At 60.1% G+C, this 17350-nt stretch overlaps 1 protein-coding gene across 2 annotated transcripts in view; it reads right to left on the bottom strand.

Annotated features, from left to right (window-relative positions):
- PMEPA1 (prostate transmembrane protein, androgen induced 1) overlaps window positions 1-16975 on the bottom strand; it is a 53133-nt gene extending 36158 nt beyond the window's left edge. Inside the window, exon 1 of one of the 2 annotated variants that reach the window (XM_042930575.1) lies at window positions 16867-16975. In XM_042930575.1, coding sequence (XP_042786509.1) covers window positions 16867-16975 — 109 coding nt within the window. The remainder of the gene's footprint in view (window positions 1-16866) is intronic. The other variant, XM_042930578.1, reaches the window with a different exon arrangement.
- Window positions 16976-17350: the final 375 nt, after the last annotated feature.

The raw sequence follows: 17350 nt of genomic DNA, 5'->3' as shown, positions 1-17350 counted from the left end.
CCGGAAGACCCCTCCTCTGCTCAGACCCTCGTTCCTTCCGAGGAACCTGTATCGCCTGGCAGCCAGTGGGGGATGGGCACACCAATGGCCACTCTCGCTCCAGGGCGAACTCCCTGGGGGCGGAGGTTGCCAGATGCAGAAGAGGCAGAAAGGCCTCTCCCGTGCCAGCTGGGGCTGCTGGCCCGGCCCCCACTGGCGAGGTGGCCCATGGAAGTCGGAATCCACCCGGGGCTCCCGGCCTCGCCTGGACACTCTACAGGGCGGAGACGAAAGGCAGAGCTCTAGGAGCCCTGAGTTACCATCCTTCCCAGTGACCGAAAGCTGACGGGCAAGGTCAGATCCCTGAGGGGCCATGATTCTTCTCCTTTGGTGGACCCCACTGCCCACACTCGGCTATATTCGTGGGCATGAGAGCCAGACCGCTAGGGCTAGAGTCCTGGCTTTGCTACCCACCAGCCGTACGACCTAAGGCCGGCGCCCTCTAAACCTCAGTGTGCACATCCCTGCAATGGGTCTATCGAAAGGAAATCTCTGGGGGCCGGTAGGGTTCCAAACCACCAGAAGAGTGCTGGGCAATGTTCCCAGGGACACAGTGGGGGTGCCCAGGAGCTGTCAGGACCATTTTCCCGGCTGATTCAGTCCCTGCTGTGGGTCAAGGTCTCCGGGAAAGCGGTCAACCCCAAATCTGGCCAGAACTAACCAGGCAAAAATCAGGGCACAAAGAGACAGCACAAAGCCCAGGCAGGCCCCCGCCCCTGCATTCCCACCGGTGCGGCCAGGACCTTACACATTCCAGCCGAGCTGCAATGCCTCTGTGGGTTGCCCATAAAAATTCCTAGACAGGTAGTCAGGTAGGAGGCCGGGCCCGGGATGAGCAGGGAGAGGGCAAGGAGGCGAGCACCCACGTGCCCTTCTCGGCCCTACCAGTCAGGCCAGTGGGCCGAGGGAGTAGCCGTCTGGCCTCTTCCTTCCTCGAGAAGGTCTCTGCGGCGGCTGCCGGCGGTGGGTCCCTCAAGGGACTCAGGCCTCTGAGGAGGCTCAAGTCTGGTTCACTGGGGCCGGGGGGCGGGGGGGGGTCTTCGAGGAGCTCCCTCCACCCACTGGTCACACGCAAACGGTTTTGAAAACGGTAGACATAAGCACAAACTCTGCCAGACCCCAAGCCAGAGAACGTGCCCCAAGGCCTCCGTCACGGGGGCTTTCCCAGCAGTGACCAGGTGATGGAGGGGTGACGCGGTGTGGACAGCGTCAGCAGAGGTGCTGGCAGGAGCCCACGCACCCCTGCGGGGCCCCCCAGCTGGACACACCTGGGCCCCTTGCTTCGCTGGTCTCCCAACGCGTCTCCCGCTCCCCAGAGCCAAAAACATGCGTTAGGAGGGCTAGGTGATAAATCACAGATCTACCCCGCAAAGCATGGAACCGTTTCAGGCACCGGAGGGCGATTCGGTTAGGGAGGGGTTTTTTCCACTACAAAAAAAGAACTTAAGAGATCTTGGTTAAAACACACACACGGATCCGATGACAGGCAGCCCCCCACCCCGCACACTTTGTGGGGCGCCCCGAGAGTCCAAACGGGCACCGGGTTGGCTTCCCCGGCACGAGCACCATCCCGAGAACAAGGCAGGAGTCCCATCACCTGCCTGACGCTGCTCCGTGTCTGACCCCACCCCCTCCACCCCTAACTCTCTGCCTGTGAACTTGCCCTTTGGGCCCCCTCTGTTCGGGGTTGGGGGGGGCGTAACCCCGTGACCTTGATCTCATTAGAATTGAGTTAACCCTGACCTTCGAACAGCTGGGTGACCTCAGAAGACCAAAGAGCAAGGTGCTTCCATTCTGCAGGAGACCCCGGGAGTCAGCTATTCAGGACCCCCCCCCCCCCCCGAGGAGTCCTTGGCAGGAACCTCTTAGAACAGGACTCTCAACCAGGCTTCCAGATTTCTGCCATTTCCAGATACCAGTTCAAGGAAGTAAAATTCCTAAATATTTTAATTTTAAAATTTAAATTCTTTTTTTTTTTAAGTTTACTTAATGTTAAGAAATAGAGAGAGAGAGAGGGAGAAACGCAGTGGGGGAGGGGCAGAGAGAGGAGGACAAAGGGTTCGAAGCGGGCTCTGTGCTGACAGTGCAGGGCCTGCTTGGGGTTCTCTCTCTCCCTCTCTCTCTGCCCCTCCTCCTCTCTCTCTCCCTCTCAAAATAAAATAAACTTTCTAAAAAAATAAAATAAAATTCAAGTTCTTAAAATATTCAACTCACTACCTAGCCTGGTCCTCAACAACACTCATGAAATCAGCGATGTGCTTGTTCCATTTTTCCTAACACATTTAACATGCATTAGCCCAAGTACTTAACTACGAAATCTGAAATGCCCATCCCCTTGCCTTCGGAAATTTTCGCACAGGCTACCGATTTGCCGTGGGCCTGTCGAGTTCTCCAAACTCACGAGGCAGGACAGTTGCGACACAGGTGGCTTCAGCGGGATCCAGGGGCAGCTCGGCCAATTAACCCTGGACGAGCGTGCCCTGGGGCAAGTGACTTCTCCTCTACACCTCAGTCAGCCCGTCCTGTCTGAAAAACAGGTCTAGTAACAACGGCTGCCTCTGGGGCTCCCCTGGGGCTCCCCGTGGCCCGGCGCCTGGCACACGGCAGGCCAGCAGCGAACACCACTGCCGCTCACAGCCCAAGGAAGCGAGAACACGAACACCCTCATTTTACAGACCAAGTGGGGACCCACGACCGCGATGCAACCCCTGTTCTGAGCCGGCCCCTGAATCTGAGGCCACTCTGCGGGTTCTGTCCCCTCTGCAGAGAAGGCTGGCCGGGGGGACCCCAGCGTGCCAGCCCCACACTCCCCAGGGAGGCATGCTCTGCCCGGGGACCCACAGCAGCATTCTGAGGCCCAAGCCATCTGTCAGCCGGCAGGAACGCGGCCTCGGTGCTCCGGCCTGAGTAACCGCCTCCCCCAGACATGATTCATACCTGTCTGGGGTCACCCACATCCTCACTCCCCGCAGAGGAATGCAGGCCAGGTGAGGCGGGCAGGCGGGCTGGCATCGGTGGCTGGCGGGACCGTGCCAGGCTGGGGCAGAGGTGTGGCCTGCAGAGTCTCCAAGGACTCGGCTGTGACCCCGAGTGCCCCCACCCCACCCCGGCTGGGGCTGGACGGACGTCCGGGTCTCATGGACTCATTTATGGGGCCCAGATTCAGGTTACAAAACCTTTTCCCCCTGGAGGCGGCTGGCACTCCACCAGTGAACAAGGATTCCTCTGGGTCCGGCTTGGCCCATCTCCAGTCCCCTTGCCCCAGTCCACACCGCAACTCTGAGATTCCTCCACACAGGGAACACTACTTGCAAATAAAAAGACATCACTACCGACCCATGCTACGCAACGGACCCCAAAGTCGGGAGACGGAGTGAGCAAAGCGGAACAAAGACAGTGAACACATGTACACGGGGGGGACTTCATTTATGCAAAACTCTCCACGAGGAAAGACTGACCCACAGCGACTGCCTGGGGGAGGGGGTGGGGCACAGGCCGGAAAGGGGCAAGGGGCACTTGTCCAGAGACGGAAGGAGCCGCGTCTCAATCCGGACAGGCGTCCCATGCACACATTTGCCACAACTCATCACAGTGTATGCCGTGGCTGTGCACTTTGTGTCTGTAAATTATGCCTCAATAAACATGTCACAGCGGGGAGAACAGGTTCCAGAGGAAGTTGAGCAACTTAAGGGAAGAGAAGGGACAAGGAGCGCACGAGGTCTGATGGGGTCTTCTTTCTTGCGTAGGTTTGATCACGCCCATTTTACAGAGAAGAACACGGACGAGGAGACTGTAGGGGAGAGAGCCGAGCACGGGCTCATCGGGCAGGTCAGGGACAAGAAACCTGTCCAGAAAGAACATTCTGCCTTCAAAACCGGGGGCCCGCCAGTGCCCTGTCTCTGCCTGTCTTCTCCACCGCTAGCCCTTGTGCCAAGAAACCTTTTCTTTTTTTTAAAATGTTTATTTATTTTTGAGAGAGGAGGGGGAAGGGGCAGAGAGAGAGAGGGAGACACAGAATCCGAAGCAGGCTCCACGCTCCGAGCTGTCAGCACAGAGCCGACGGGGAGGGCGGGGCTCGAACTCCTGAACCTCGAGATCAAGACCCGAGCCGAGGTCGGACGCTCAACTGACCGAGACCCCCAGGCGCCCCCAGAAACCTTTTCAAAAAGGCGAGTGCCACCTCTGGTGGAGGAGAAGGCCTCCCACGGGTCCCTGAGAGCCCAGAAGGCGAAGGTTGCGGGCGGGTCCCTCCGAGCCCAGGTTCAGGGCCGCATGGGGCCAGCCACGGGGAGCAGAACAAGAGGCCAGGACGCCGAATGCCCACCCAACCCCAGGCGACGCCCCTGCCCCCGAGGCTGAGTGGAGGCCTCAGGGGTCCCTCAGCTGGTCCAAGCGCCTGGTCCAGAACACAACCACTGGGTCTGCTCTGTGTCAGGCATCAAGAACACCCTGCATCCTGCTGCTGACCCCAGGCGGGACCCACGCGAGAGGCAGCGCCGTCCTGGTGCACGGAGTTCCCGTCGGTGGGGGGCATCCTTGCGAGGACAACAGTAACAGAAGCACGCCTCCAATTAGCAGAAGGGCTTTGGGCTGAAAACCGGCCCTGGTTTCCTCCTCCTCCTGGCTGGCCCTCAGCTTCCCTGCGGCCACACCCTGGAACCAGCCAGAGGGTTCTGCATCCCGGCTGCCCGGCCTGGGGTGCACCTGAGGGTCAGGTTCGCGAGCCCCCAGGTGGCCGCAGGAGGGGCGTTCCAAACGTGATGTTCTCTAGGCTCACTCCACGCCGTCTCAGGAGCCCCCGGCCCTGCCCAGCACCCACAGGTCACGGCGACCCTCTCTCCCTTCAGCTGCGGCTCAGCGCTGAACAAATTCCTGCTCTCTTGGGCCTGAGTCCCAGGGACGGCGGCCAGGTGACCCCCCCAGGAAGCGACGTGGAGGAGAGGCCTGAACAAGGTGGTGAGAGAATCCTGAGGGCAAAGACAGAGAAGACACACCCTTGGGGTGGGTGACAGGTGGTTCTGACATTTAGGGGATGGTGGGCAAAGGGGATGATGATCGGAGCCCCGCTGCCCAAGTTCAAATCCTGTTCTGCTCCTAGCCATCTCCCACCTGTAGCACACAACCTAGCTCCACCTCCTCAGGGGCAAACCAGGGCTGACACAAGGACAGTGAGGCAGGGCACGAGGAGCAGCCACAACGTCACTGCGGGCAGACACTCAGAAAACGATCAGATGGACACAGCTGCTGGCACCAGGTGCCCACTCCCTAAGCAGTGCCCTGCCTCCCAGCCTCTCCTTTTTCTGGTTCTTCTTCCCAAGCCCCAGCCCTCCTCGCCTGAGTCTATTCTGGGGAAAGGGTCCAGAGCTCATTCTCACTAGAGTGTAAAGGAATGCTATGATGTCCAAGGGGAGAGAGGCTGTCGAAGCAAAGTGGAGGTGCTTCTGTGACATGCGGGCTCGTGACCCTGATTTTAAAGAGGGACAAATGGAGTGCTGTCGGGGAGCTAAGGAGTAACAGGGATGGGGTCTCGCCAAGCACGAGCCTGGAGACGGACCCAAGCCTGAGAACAGAAGGCAGGGGCTGCAGCAACCCAAGGGCAGTGGTGGCGGGGGCGGTGGGGGGGGGTGCACATTCCTAGAGCTCACAGCAGGGGCTGCCCGGGACTTGTCTTGCACTTCGGAGGGAGCCCTGTAGCCCTTGTCCCTTCCCCCGCCGCACCTCTCTGCACGGACAACTCCCAGCCTCCTTCCACAGAATCATCGACGTCATGGTCGAGCTCTCTGAGCCCCGACTGGAGTGGCCAGGGGACCACCCTGGGGAAAGTCTGAACCCAGCAGGAGCAGAGGCTGCTGTGGGTTAGCAACATCACAGGCAGGAAAGGGCAGTGCGGGACCGGCCACCATGCACTCGTCCCTGTCCACACCCTGAAGTCACAAAGCCGCTCAGTGAACATGGGCTGGGTTCTCCCACAGCTCAAGGGTCACAGGAGCTGGGGATTCCCAAACTGGAGAGACAGGCCCTCCTCATTCGGTGATGCAGAGGGCAGGATCCAGCAGAGCGAGTTACGCAGACGGAGAGTCGCCAGAGAAGCGGGGAGGAATATTCCTCAACTACACGATGATGACCCGGCAGGCAGGGCCTGGATTTACATGGACAACTGGAAGCTGGGCTCGTAATTACACCTCTGGGCCACGCAGCAAGCAACTCTAATTAGCCTCTAGATGGGAGGGTAGTGACAATTTTATTTAGGGCCAAAAGTTAAGTAATAAAATTAGGCAAAACAGCAGCTTCACGCACGAGTCCCCAAACTTTGCAGAGTCACGAAAGACTTCACAACTGCAAACATCTAACAACTGCCATTGTTCGAGAAAAGACGGGAGGGTGGGGACTGGCCTCTGACCCTTAAGCCTAGACCTGTATAAACTGTTCCATGGGTGGACCCAGTCGATGGATGTTTTTTTTTTTTTTTTAATGGCAACATTCTCTGTATTGGTGCCTTTAAAAGGACGCTCTGCTCCAGGACACCGATGGGGGCGTCCCCGCGTGTCGGCCCGCTGGGGAACAGGGCTCCGTAAACACGGGCGAGATACACCTGAGATACAAACACACTTAGCTGTGCTCCGGCGTTAACGATCACCAGCAGCAAAGGGCCTGTTGGTGTTACTTAATCGGTTCCGTTCGCCGATGTAATCGACACCCTCTCCATCATCTCAATACACCCACCTCTTTCTCCCCTCCCATAAATAGATTAGGAAAAATCGTTTCCTGCGATGGCCGTGACCCCGACGGCTGCCAGGCTCAGCCTGGTATGAATCACTCCAGGCTCCCCGCGACGGCATTCTGAAATGACTGAATGATAACGGGGCGGCACAGACACCAATAAATGAATCATGCCTTCCGCAAGACCAAACCTTTGGCTTTTACAGACACCAATTAGAAAGTAGAAAGAAGAGAACAAAGAAATTACTCAGGGTGTTTGCGCAAAGTTGATCCATAGGTTTACAGAATTATTACCGACTAAATTGTTTTTAGGAAGGCAACGAGGGCCGTGACCGGGTCCCGTACGGCAGCCTATCGACCCGGGAATTTGTAAAACGGGGCGGGGGGCTCCCAGGGACCTCACTTTCCACTTGCTTCTGGCGGGTTATTTAAGACCTTAACGAAATCCTTAACACGCGCAGCCGCGTAAGCGAGGCACAGGAAGTAAGCACGTACAGCCACAGTCTCGGTCAAGATCTTGGTTTTAACTTTTATTTTTTGTTCTGCACGCGTAACAGAGATTCTCTCTTCTGCGGCCAGGATCCTGCAACACGGCGTCGACAGGAACCAAACGCTCACACGATTTCTACACTGACGTCAACCGCAGACAGTTCAGCGCGAAGCTATTTTACCTACTATCAAATGGAGGGTGTAATGAAGGGATAGCGTGCGCGGGGGTCCCGTGCAAGTCCTGGGCCTCCCTGAAAAAGGACGGATCACCCCCCCCCCCCGACACCCACACCCACACACACAGGGCTCGGGTTCAACCTTGTTGGCCAGGCTTCCCGGACAGCTTTTGGAAAGTACTCAAGCATCCCCCATCAGGGCTGTCAGACCCTTGTGGGCAAAACGACCCGGGGGCAAAGGCAGTTTGCTTTCCCCCAAATGCACCGGAACACTTCTCCCAGCTCCCTGCTTCTCTTGCTTCTGAAGACGGAGCCGGGGAACCCTGACTTCACCTGCCTGGTGGAGCCTGGGGCAAAGCCAGGGGAAGGCTCGGGCTCAGTCCTCAGCAGACCCATGGGAGGCAGGGCCACCACTGTGGCATCCAGTCAAGGGACCTCAAAAAAGTCTCCCAGCCAGAAAACATTCTGCATATTTTATATCATAAAATAGGTCTCTTTTATATACGTAAAAATACGTGTTTTTATGTAGTAAAGCACACATTTCTGTATTCTTTTTCTCTATATTACATTTCTTTACTTTTGAGAGGCAGAGAAAGACAGAGTGTGAGCGGGGTAGGGGCAGAGAGAGAGGGGGACACGGAATCCGAAGCAGGCTCCAGGCTCCGAGCTGTCGGCACAGAGCCCGACGCGGGGCTCGAACCCACGAACCGCGAGATCGTGACCTGAGCCGAAGTCAGACGCGCCACCGACTGAGCCCCCCAGGCGCCCCCACACTTCTGTGTTCTTAACCACAGGCACTCAAACAAATCCACGGCTGGATAGGTCACTTTTACCGCCTCCCCCAAGCCCAGGCATGGAAACATCATCTCCTGGAGACCTCAGGACCAACAGAGACTCTCCCACATGCGGATGTGACCTGCATGCCAGGAATCGATGACTCCCCACTGGTGACAGTAAAGGCTGGGAGCTGCTCCAGACAGACCCCATCATACGTCAGCAGTTCAGAAGACATCACCGCACGCGGCCAGCAGTCACAGGGGCACGTGAGGAACCCCACAGATCCGTTCATTTGCCATCTGTTTCACTGCGTATCGAGCATCTACTCCGGGCCAAGAGCCTGCAAAAGCTGTATCGGTCCTCACCGGGGTCGGCAAGGCTGCCCCGCCCCCAGCACCACCGAAGTGCACACGAGGGACAGAAGACTTGGGACACCTTCTCCCAACGTACAAGGCGAGGTGGTGAACCCGCACGACCGACCGTTCGAGGTTACTGCCGCGTCCGTCCAGCCTGGGGGAGCCCGACGCCATGTGCCACGGAGCTCTGGCAGGTGTGGCTGGTGGACAGGGGAACTTTGAGAGCCGGCTCCTAGAGGCCAGAAGCAAACGTTATCCGGCATCCGGATCCCATAATTAAAGCTCTTTTCTGCAAGTAGAGCTATTTCCCAAACCCCCTGACACAACGCTCGCTGACGTTAGTTACAATCCACCGGAAGGCGAAGAAAGAAACTCAGACTCGACGTTTCCCGAGGCTTCTCCCAAGATACTGCTGCAGGCACCGACTCTCAGCCAAGTGACCCACCGGAGAACAAACACGTGTTAGAATTTGCTGGAACACCAGGAAGATCCCCCGACCCCCGATACCTCCACAGGTGGCACAGGAAGCACCCAACTCTTTTCGTCAAGCTGGCACCTCACCTGGAACCAGAGCGAACGCAAGCCACACTGGGGGGTGACGACAGGTGGGAGAGCGGCCCCCGAACGCTCCAGGCCTGAAGCAGGGGACTTCTCCTGGGGCAGGGGGTCCCCCGCCCCATTTTACAAACCCCCAGGGATTTTTGTCTTTCTGATACTCTAAGCCCGGGGGCGACCTCCCGGGACAACTGGGGCAGAAGCAGGGGAAGCAGGTGTGCAATGGATCGCTGCACCTGCCCCTCGGTGCGACTTTGACCTTGACAGAGCGACGGGAGCCAGGAGGCCAAGGCACAGTCCCTGCCCCAAACAGCGGAAACCTCCTTGCCGCATTCCAAATAATACCGAGCCAGCGCCTTTCATACTCAGCAACCGTCTTACCAACCTACGAAGTAGGTGCTACTCTTCCCTGCATCTTGCGAAGATGCCCGTCGAGGCTCAGGACCGACTGTGCGCTCGCCCCGATGGTTTTCAGAATCTTTATCTTCACTGCGTCCTGTCCAGTTGGGACTCAGCTTCCAGTCCGCCCACCCGCCCTTCCCACGCTCGCTCCCCTCCCTCATACACATACGGGGTTTCTACAGGCTCGGGAGATACACTGGGCAAAACAGGCAGGGTCCCCAACCCTTCAGTGGCGACCAGAAACAACGCAGAGGACAACCGATTACACACCACCCAACCCAACACGACGGGTGTGACAGGGGAGGCCCCCCAGGGTGCTCGGAGCCCAAACAGGGCGTCTGGGATCCTGGGGGAGCCTTCCTGAGAGGGGCTTCGAGAGTGCCCCCCCCCCGCCCCCCGTTTTCGTTTCTGGAAATAAACTCCCTTTCTGTCTGCTCCCTAGACTGGCAGCTCCCGGAGGGCAGGGTTTTGTCTGTGCTGTCCTGACATCTGCAGCGCCTGGGACGGCACGGTGTGACCGAGGCCCCCAAAGGGGGCTGCGTGTGCCCCACCTGCCCCCGTCAGGCCTGCATTCTCATAACCTACCCAGCAGGCTGGAATTCAGGGGAGGGTTAACAGAGAGGGTCCCTCCAGGAACAGCCCTGGGCCCCTCAGCGATCTCCTGTCTCCTGCCCCAACATCGGACGGGCTGTACTGGGGACGCAGAGACGCCAGCCCCTCGGGCAGCCTGATAAGGGACACACCTGGATGGTGGACACCTGGCCGACGGGCGACAGCCCATGTGCCGCCAGAGTGGGAGAACAGACTCGACGGGGCACCCGAGATTGGTTAGCGTTCCTGCCTCGTGAACGGTCCCACATGGGCTTGCGGTCCTGCGAAAACATCTAAGCCACCGCTGCCGTGTCGACCCTTGCAAAGACGACGCTGGGGCTCAGGGAGTCGGCGTGGTGTCGAGGGGGGTGGGGGGGTGAAATCAGGATCAAGGCGCTCAGGTCTGAATCACCACAGCATCAGTTCCTGGCTCTGGGACCTGTGGCAAGTGCCTTACCCTCTCTGAACCCATTTTCGAAGCTGCGAAAGTGGGGACAGCAATGGCTCTGTCACGGAGCGGCTTCTAAGACGGAGAAACACGCGTCACTAGCACCCGGCACATGAGAAGTGCCCCACATGCAACTAAGAGACGGAGTGCAAGCAAAAGGCCAATAGTCACCCTGGAAACAGAAGGCACGGCCGTTCTGTGGCTCTCTCGCAAAGCCTGGGGACGCCCCAACCCTTCCCGGGCCCGTCCGGGGGCCACTGAAGGCCCCGCTCTCGATAGCAAGTCCTTCTGGGACTCTTCTCCGCTTGGTGACAGACGTTTCCACCAGCACCTGACAAGGCCCTGACGAGACCCAGAGACGTCTGCCGTGTCACCCGAAGGGAAAGGGAGACTGACTGTCACGACTTCACGGAGGGGTGCCGCTCACCTGGGAGGGGGCAGGCACAGGTCACGTGTACTTGCTGGGAGAAGTCAAGCAGAAGACGTGTCCCCACCCCACCCCACCCCACCTGCCGTGCGGGGAGGGGGGGGGGGGAAGATCAGGCTCCTATCTTGATGGCTCACGGCCTGTCTACCCTCACTTGTTAAAAACTGCAGTTAATTTTCAAAAAGGAAAAGAGAAGCCCCAAGCCATCCCTAGTTCCCGGGGTCGTCTTCTGCACTGGACCTGGTGGGGCATCTGGATGTCACGGTGTTGTTGACCTCAAGGCCCCACGCAGCCCCCCCCCTTCCGAAGCTGCCAGTAGATCTCAGGAACCCACGGGGGTCCCTAGGAGACGGTGGGGGGCTTCCTTCTGGGGGCGCAGGTCTGCTGGGGGTTTCCCAGCCAGCTCTGCAGTGGGCCTGGCAGGGACAAGCAAAGTGAAACATTCAAGCACCTCCACCTTCAGGGTCACGGCCCCCCCCGCCCTGTGCCCGTTGACTCCAACATCCCAGCGAGTGCCAGCACCCCAGCCCCCAGGAGGGAGAAGGCCTCCTCATCAGGCAGTGACCGCCAGGGGACAGGGCAGAGTGGGTAGCTGAAGACTGACCCCCCCCTCAGTTACCGCCAACCCGCATGAACAGCGAGCCGTGCAGGCACCGGACCCCACTCCCCGACGGTAACCTCGCAGGCGTCACAACGCCCCAGCACGCAGGACCCGTTGTTCTTCCCGCGTTCCAGACGGGCCAAAGGACGGCCAGTCGGTTCTGGAGCAGTTCTGAGTGAGGCCCGTCCCTCTGGCCCCCGTCGCACCCTCAGCCCCACTGCACCCCGCGGGGAGAGCGGGCCTGTGAGCAGGTTCGGTGGGGCCCTCGAGGTGAGAGAAAAAAAGAACCGCCAGGCGTTTTACATCAAATTCCAGCGTCTGTTTCCCCGAAACGGAAAGGCGGGGCTGCCCCCTGGGCGGGACTCACACCCCCAGGGCTCTGCAGCCCCCTCCCCGCCGGACAAACCTGGGTTTCCCAGGCGCTTCACCAGCCTCGGGAAGCCATGCTCACTGCTGCCAGGCACCGAGAGGAGCGGGCATGCCGGCCCACAGGGCCCCCACACGTGCCCCTAAGCGTGCCCCGGCACGCGCACGCACACACACGTGCATGCACGTGTGCACACGACACCTTTCAGAAGGCACAAAACGGGCCCTCGGCTTTGACGGCCTCCTCGGCGCGTCCACGGCCGGCAGGAGGAGAGCCTCCCGAGTTCCCCGTGAAAGACTTCCTTGTCTCTGCGCAGGATCCCAGACCCCGAGTTGCCTGCGAGCTCAGTCTCCGGATGACAAAGTCCGATGAGGAGCAAGGCCTCGCGCACCCTCTGCTGCGGACCCCACCGCGAGGCACCTCCTCTAGGAGACTTTCTTCCACTTTAACAACTCACCAAACCGGAACCAGACGCGGCCTGGCCCTGGGCCGGGACACGGAGACAGCAGGTGTCCGGGCTGACCACCCCCTGAGGTCCTAAAAAAGCTGCCGCCGCCCCATCCTCCCCAACAGCCTCCTCTCCTGGGCAGCTGCACACACCCATCCACTCCCCTTCTCTCTCCAAGGCAGAGAGCATAAATTTGCACAACTCAGAGGGCACGCTACGCAGGCGAGCACACCTGCCCTCGTTTTCCTTACGTGCCCAGAAGGGGAAACCATTCCCAATCCGGAGAGAGGCCGCGGCTGGGCCTGTGTGTGCACGCGTGTGTGCACGCGTGTGTGCACGCACAAGGCTGTGGGTGCACCGGATATGCACGGACACGTGCGTGCGGGTCTGCGTGCATGCATCCCGGACCAATGACGTACTCTGTGCCTTCACGGTCACGAAGCCCAGCCCTGACCTGGGGTCACACTGGCCGGCACGGCTGGCTTGCCCCAGAGCTCCGGGGAGCCGTGGCCAACCGTCTGCCCTGACATCCAGTCTCAACTCAACCCCTGTGCACCTCAGCCTAAACCCGGGACAGTCAGAAAACACGTGGGGTAAAAGTCCCTGCTGAGGCGGCCCGCAGGGTAGCTGGCACGAAGTCGGCCACAGGCGGAACCGAGTCCGGAAACCCAAGCTCGCACGATGCCAGAGTCTCTCCTCCTAAAGAACGCAAATCCGAGACGAAAACCGGGAACTCCAGCAGAGCCCCCATCCCAAGTGCGAGGCACACAACAGGCGCTCAGTAAAGGCCAAGGGAATGACTGGCGGGCGCCAACTCCGAGCAAGACCATCGGCCTCCCCAGGGGCCGCTCGCCGAACGAGACCGAGGTTCCGTTTCTGGCAACTCACGTCTACCCTCCCGCCCCCCCCCCCCAAGCCCCTCGGAGAAACTAATAATTGATTAAAATGGCAGGTGCTCAGCTAGGGCAATGTGCCCCCCTGGGGGGGGCAGAATCCTACTCCAATGGGCATCTAGTGGGCAGAGGCCAAGGGTGCTGCTCAATACCCAGCACACAACGCACCCTCCCCCTCCGCCACACCAAGGCAGTCCTAGTGCCCAGAGTGAGATACCCTGGATCTGAGACATCACTACACCAGGTGGCCGGCGACTTCTTTCTCCAAGTCTCCAGTCTGGGGGATATCTGTTGGGAACTGGCTGGAGAAGAGGAACCAGAGGCTCAGTGACGTTGGTGGTGTTAGGGAACAAAGCTGCCACCATAGTGACTGGCAGGGGTCCAGGGTGGGTCTGGGGCAGGGCCCTCCAGACACGCTGCCCAGGCACCAACAGCTGCATGGCACAAGTCAGTCTGTGCAGGCATCCGTCTGCCCCCCAAAAGCCGCAGCAGAAGCTGGAAGAGAAAGGCAGGGGCTAATTTCTACGAGACACAGACCTGTAAAGAGGCCAACAAGAATGTCAAGAAACACGCGTGCAGCGAGGAATCCTTTCCTGAAAAGTCGCCCAGCCAACTCCCTACTGTCGGCTCTGGGGGCTGTCACCTGAGCTGGCCGTTTTTAACCCCAAGACCCCTGGCTTTTTTTTTTTTTTTTTAAAGAATAGCGTATTCTTCTGTGGGGTGTCTTGGGAAGAGTGCATTCCCATCAGAAAGCATCCCTCACCTCCTGACTCTCAGGGTGGATGGGGGACCCCAGAGTATGGTGGCAGTATCTTATGAAAGTCGAGACCATCCCAGAGACCTAGCTTCCCCAGACACAGCCCGGTTCCCACCCTCCCAGGTGCAACGGGGATGCTGCTGATTTCTTCCAGCCCCCAAGTTCAAGGTAGACCCACCGTGGGGCCCAAGTTCCAAGTTCCAAAGACGGTGTGTGTGTGCTTCCGGGGTCTGGGTCTGGCGTGGCTTGGGGACCCGGGGCAAAGCTTTTTCACTGCCACCTTCCCTCATCTATAAAGCCCGAGCTGGCCAACGCTCCACCCAGCTCTGAAATCTAGGGCAACAGACCCCCACAGCAGCGACCCAGCACTATCAGAGGGGAGGGGAGCCAGTGCTGACCCTGAAGCCTCCAGCCAGGCTTTGGAAGGCAGAGGCCCCATCTTAAAACATGGTGGAATTAAAAATTTCAACCATCAGGATCTCATTTTTCAGATGAGGAAACTCGAGTGGCTTGAGGAAGTTACCAAGAACAATTTCCTCTCCTCTACAAAGAAGTCACCGGACGCCCCTGTGCAGCCCAGCTCCAAATGCATCTTTAACGTCCTACTTGCAAACCATCTTGAACTCCTGTCCTGTGAAATGTGGCCTTCCTTCCACCTTTGAATTTTTCCTCCCCATCTTCTTGTATGAAGAACCTCCAGGCCTTGAGAGCTTCCTCCCGAGACCCTTTGGGTGGGGGGGGTGGGGGGGAGATCTGATTAGCACTTCCAACAAACTGTTATACTATACGTGCATTTTAAAGATCACTTCCTTTCCTGCCCTGGGCTTTCTTCCAGTAAGTAGGGGGCCGTGTGGAGAACACGGTGACTCATGTCCCATCCTGGGGCCAGCTGGAGCAGGCCAGGGTTCCAGGGGCTCCCCTCGAGGGTCCCGTTCAGAAGCCCCACCGTGGGAAGCGCACAGGTCGAAGGCGATGGGATTGAACAACACCTCGGTGTCAGCCAGAATATCATCAGGGCTGAACAGCCCAAGAAGGGGCAGGAGTAAGAATGGATGTTTTCAAAAGTCCTCCACACAAAGGACAAGAGCGAAACGCCTGTGCCCAGGCCTCATAATGATAAGTTAGACACAACAGCGCGGACCCCTCCGTGGGGAGTCCACTAAGGCGGCTCTCCAGAAGAGAGGGAGAAATGAGGCACTGAGGGTACTTAAGCAGCAATCCATTCAGCACTGGCGAGGCTCTCTCCAAACATGTGCGAACATATTTTAATAATATCCCCGTGCATTTCATTAGCCTCCTGAGTTTCACAAAGGGCCTTTGGGAAACAATCTGGTTTAATGCAACTCAGTTCCGCAAACGCTGGCTCTGGCAGGTTCTCCAGGCACCTCGCTGGCCTGGCGCGTTGGGGCACCTGGGGGGTGGGGGGGGTGGGGGCACCTTGCGGGGGGGGGGAGGGGGGACAAGGCTTTCAATTCCTGGACTGGAGGGAGGGTGGGGGAGTCATGGGTGGAAGGACCCACCACCACAACTGGCCAGCTTGCCCCAGCAGGGCCGGTCACGGGCTATTTTTACCTCTTGTGCCTCACTGTACAGGCTCAGGGGCCACAACCGTGGCAGCCGCCTGCGGAAACTGGCTTATGAGTCACCCGGTGACTGCCCTCCCAGCTGGAAGGAGGCTCCCTCCGCCTGGGGTGCTGAGAGGCGAGGGCGGAGACACGGGAAGCCCGGAGGGGCAAGAGGTCCCCCCCCAGAGGATGGGCTGGGGGACGGGGCACCGGTTAGAAGGCAGACCCCAGGGAGCGGCAGTCCATTCCCCACCCAAGCCGACCCCCACCTGAGTGGGCTACGCACGGGCAATCTGAGGCTTATTTGTCTGAACTTCTGGACGTGTGGGGCGAGCTGGTACCAATCTTCGAACACCCCCTCCCCACCCTCGTCTCCGTCCTCCTTTCAGGGCAAGGCAGTCCCAAACACAGACAGCCCCAAACTTTGACTCATTTGTAACCACGGTCCCAGCCAGGCTGAGCCAAGCTGTCCAGACAGAGGCTATTTATAGGTGCGTCGGGGACACAGACACTCACACAATGAGACACACACTCCAGATCCACCTTCGGCCAGACCCACCAGCGCCGAGCCCTGGATTCAGACACCTGGACACAAACGGTCCCCCGAGCCCCCGGACAGATGCACGCACGCAAAAGACGCACCCAGAGCCGGACGCAGGCAGAGACACGGGAAGACTTCATATTCCCGGGACAGACTGCAACGCAGACACACAGACACGGAGACGCGCCAGACACAGACACACAGACACGCACACAGACGCAAGGAGACCCACTCACACAGACCGAGACGTGAGCGCCGCGCACACTCCAGACACACACCCGGGGCCCCAGACACCCCGCAGGCCAGACAGTGTCTCACACGCCCGCCACCCCCCCTTCCCCCGGCCAAAGTTGATCAAGAGCCGGCCTCATTGCTCCATCGAGACTGCCCCTGAGGGAAATAAAATGGAAACTTCGCGGATCCGACCGCCCCAGCCCTCCCGCGCCGGGCGCCCCGCCGCCCTCCGCGCCGCTCGACCCCGGGTCCGAGTCCCAGCGGGCGGGGCGCGGGCAGCGGGGGCCGTGCCAGGCTCGCCGCGCCGCGGGACAAAGCCGGGCCGGCCGCCAGCTGCCGCGAGCCAGGAGGGCGCGCCCGGGGCGCAGGGCGCACGGCCCGAGGGGGCGCGCACGGCCCGGGCCCCCGCCCGCAGCTGCGCGGGGACTCGGGGTCCGAGCCCGACGGGGCCCCAAGGGAGGGGGGCGCGGGGTCACTCACTGATCTCCATGCTCTGGAACAAAGAGCGTTTGCAGTTGCACGTGCAGGAGACATTGGGCTGCCCGGCGGCGAGGGCGGCGGTGCTGTTGACCCCCATCAAGCGGTGCATGGACGGCGCGGCGGCGCGGCGCGGGGCGCAGGGGGCACGGGGGCGGCCGGGGGGGGTTCCGGCCGGCGCCCGGCGCTCGGGCCCCGCATGCAGGAGGCGCGCGGCGGGGAAGGCGCACCCCGGCTCGCCGGGCTCGGGGCGCCGCCAAGTTCCCGGGGCGCCGCGGGACTCAGTGCGCGGGGCCGCGCTCCTCTGGGCCCCCCGGCCGCCCCTCGGCAGCCCCGGGGGCGTCGGCAGTGCCCGCGGGTGGCGTCCGGGAAATGGGCCGGCAGCCGGGGCGCGCGCTGCCGCCTGGGCTGAGCCTCTGCTGCTGGCTTCCCGCAGCCGAGCGCCTCCGCCGCCGCCGCCGCCGCCTCCTCCTCATTCAAGTCCAAG

The sequence above is a fragment of the Panthera leo genome, chromosome A3, assembly GCF_018350215.1.
Source record: "Panthera leo isolate Ple1 chromosome A3, P.leo_Ple1_pat1.1, whole genome shotgun sequence".
NCBI classification, from domain to species: domain Eukaryota; kingdom Metazoa; phylum Chordata; class Mammalia; order Carnivora; family Felidae; genus Panthera; species Panthera leo.
This window is presented reverse-complemented; position numbering and strand designations above follow the sequence as displayed.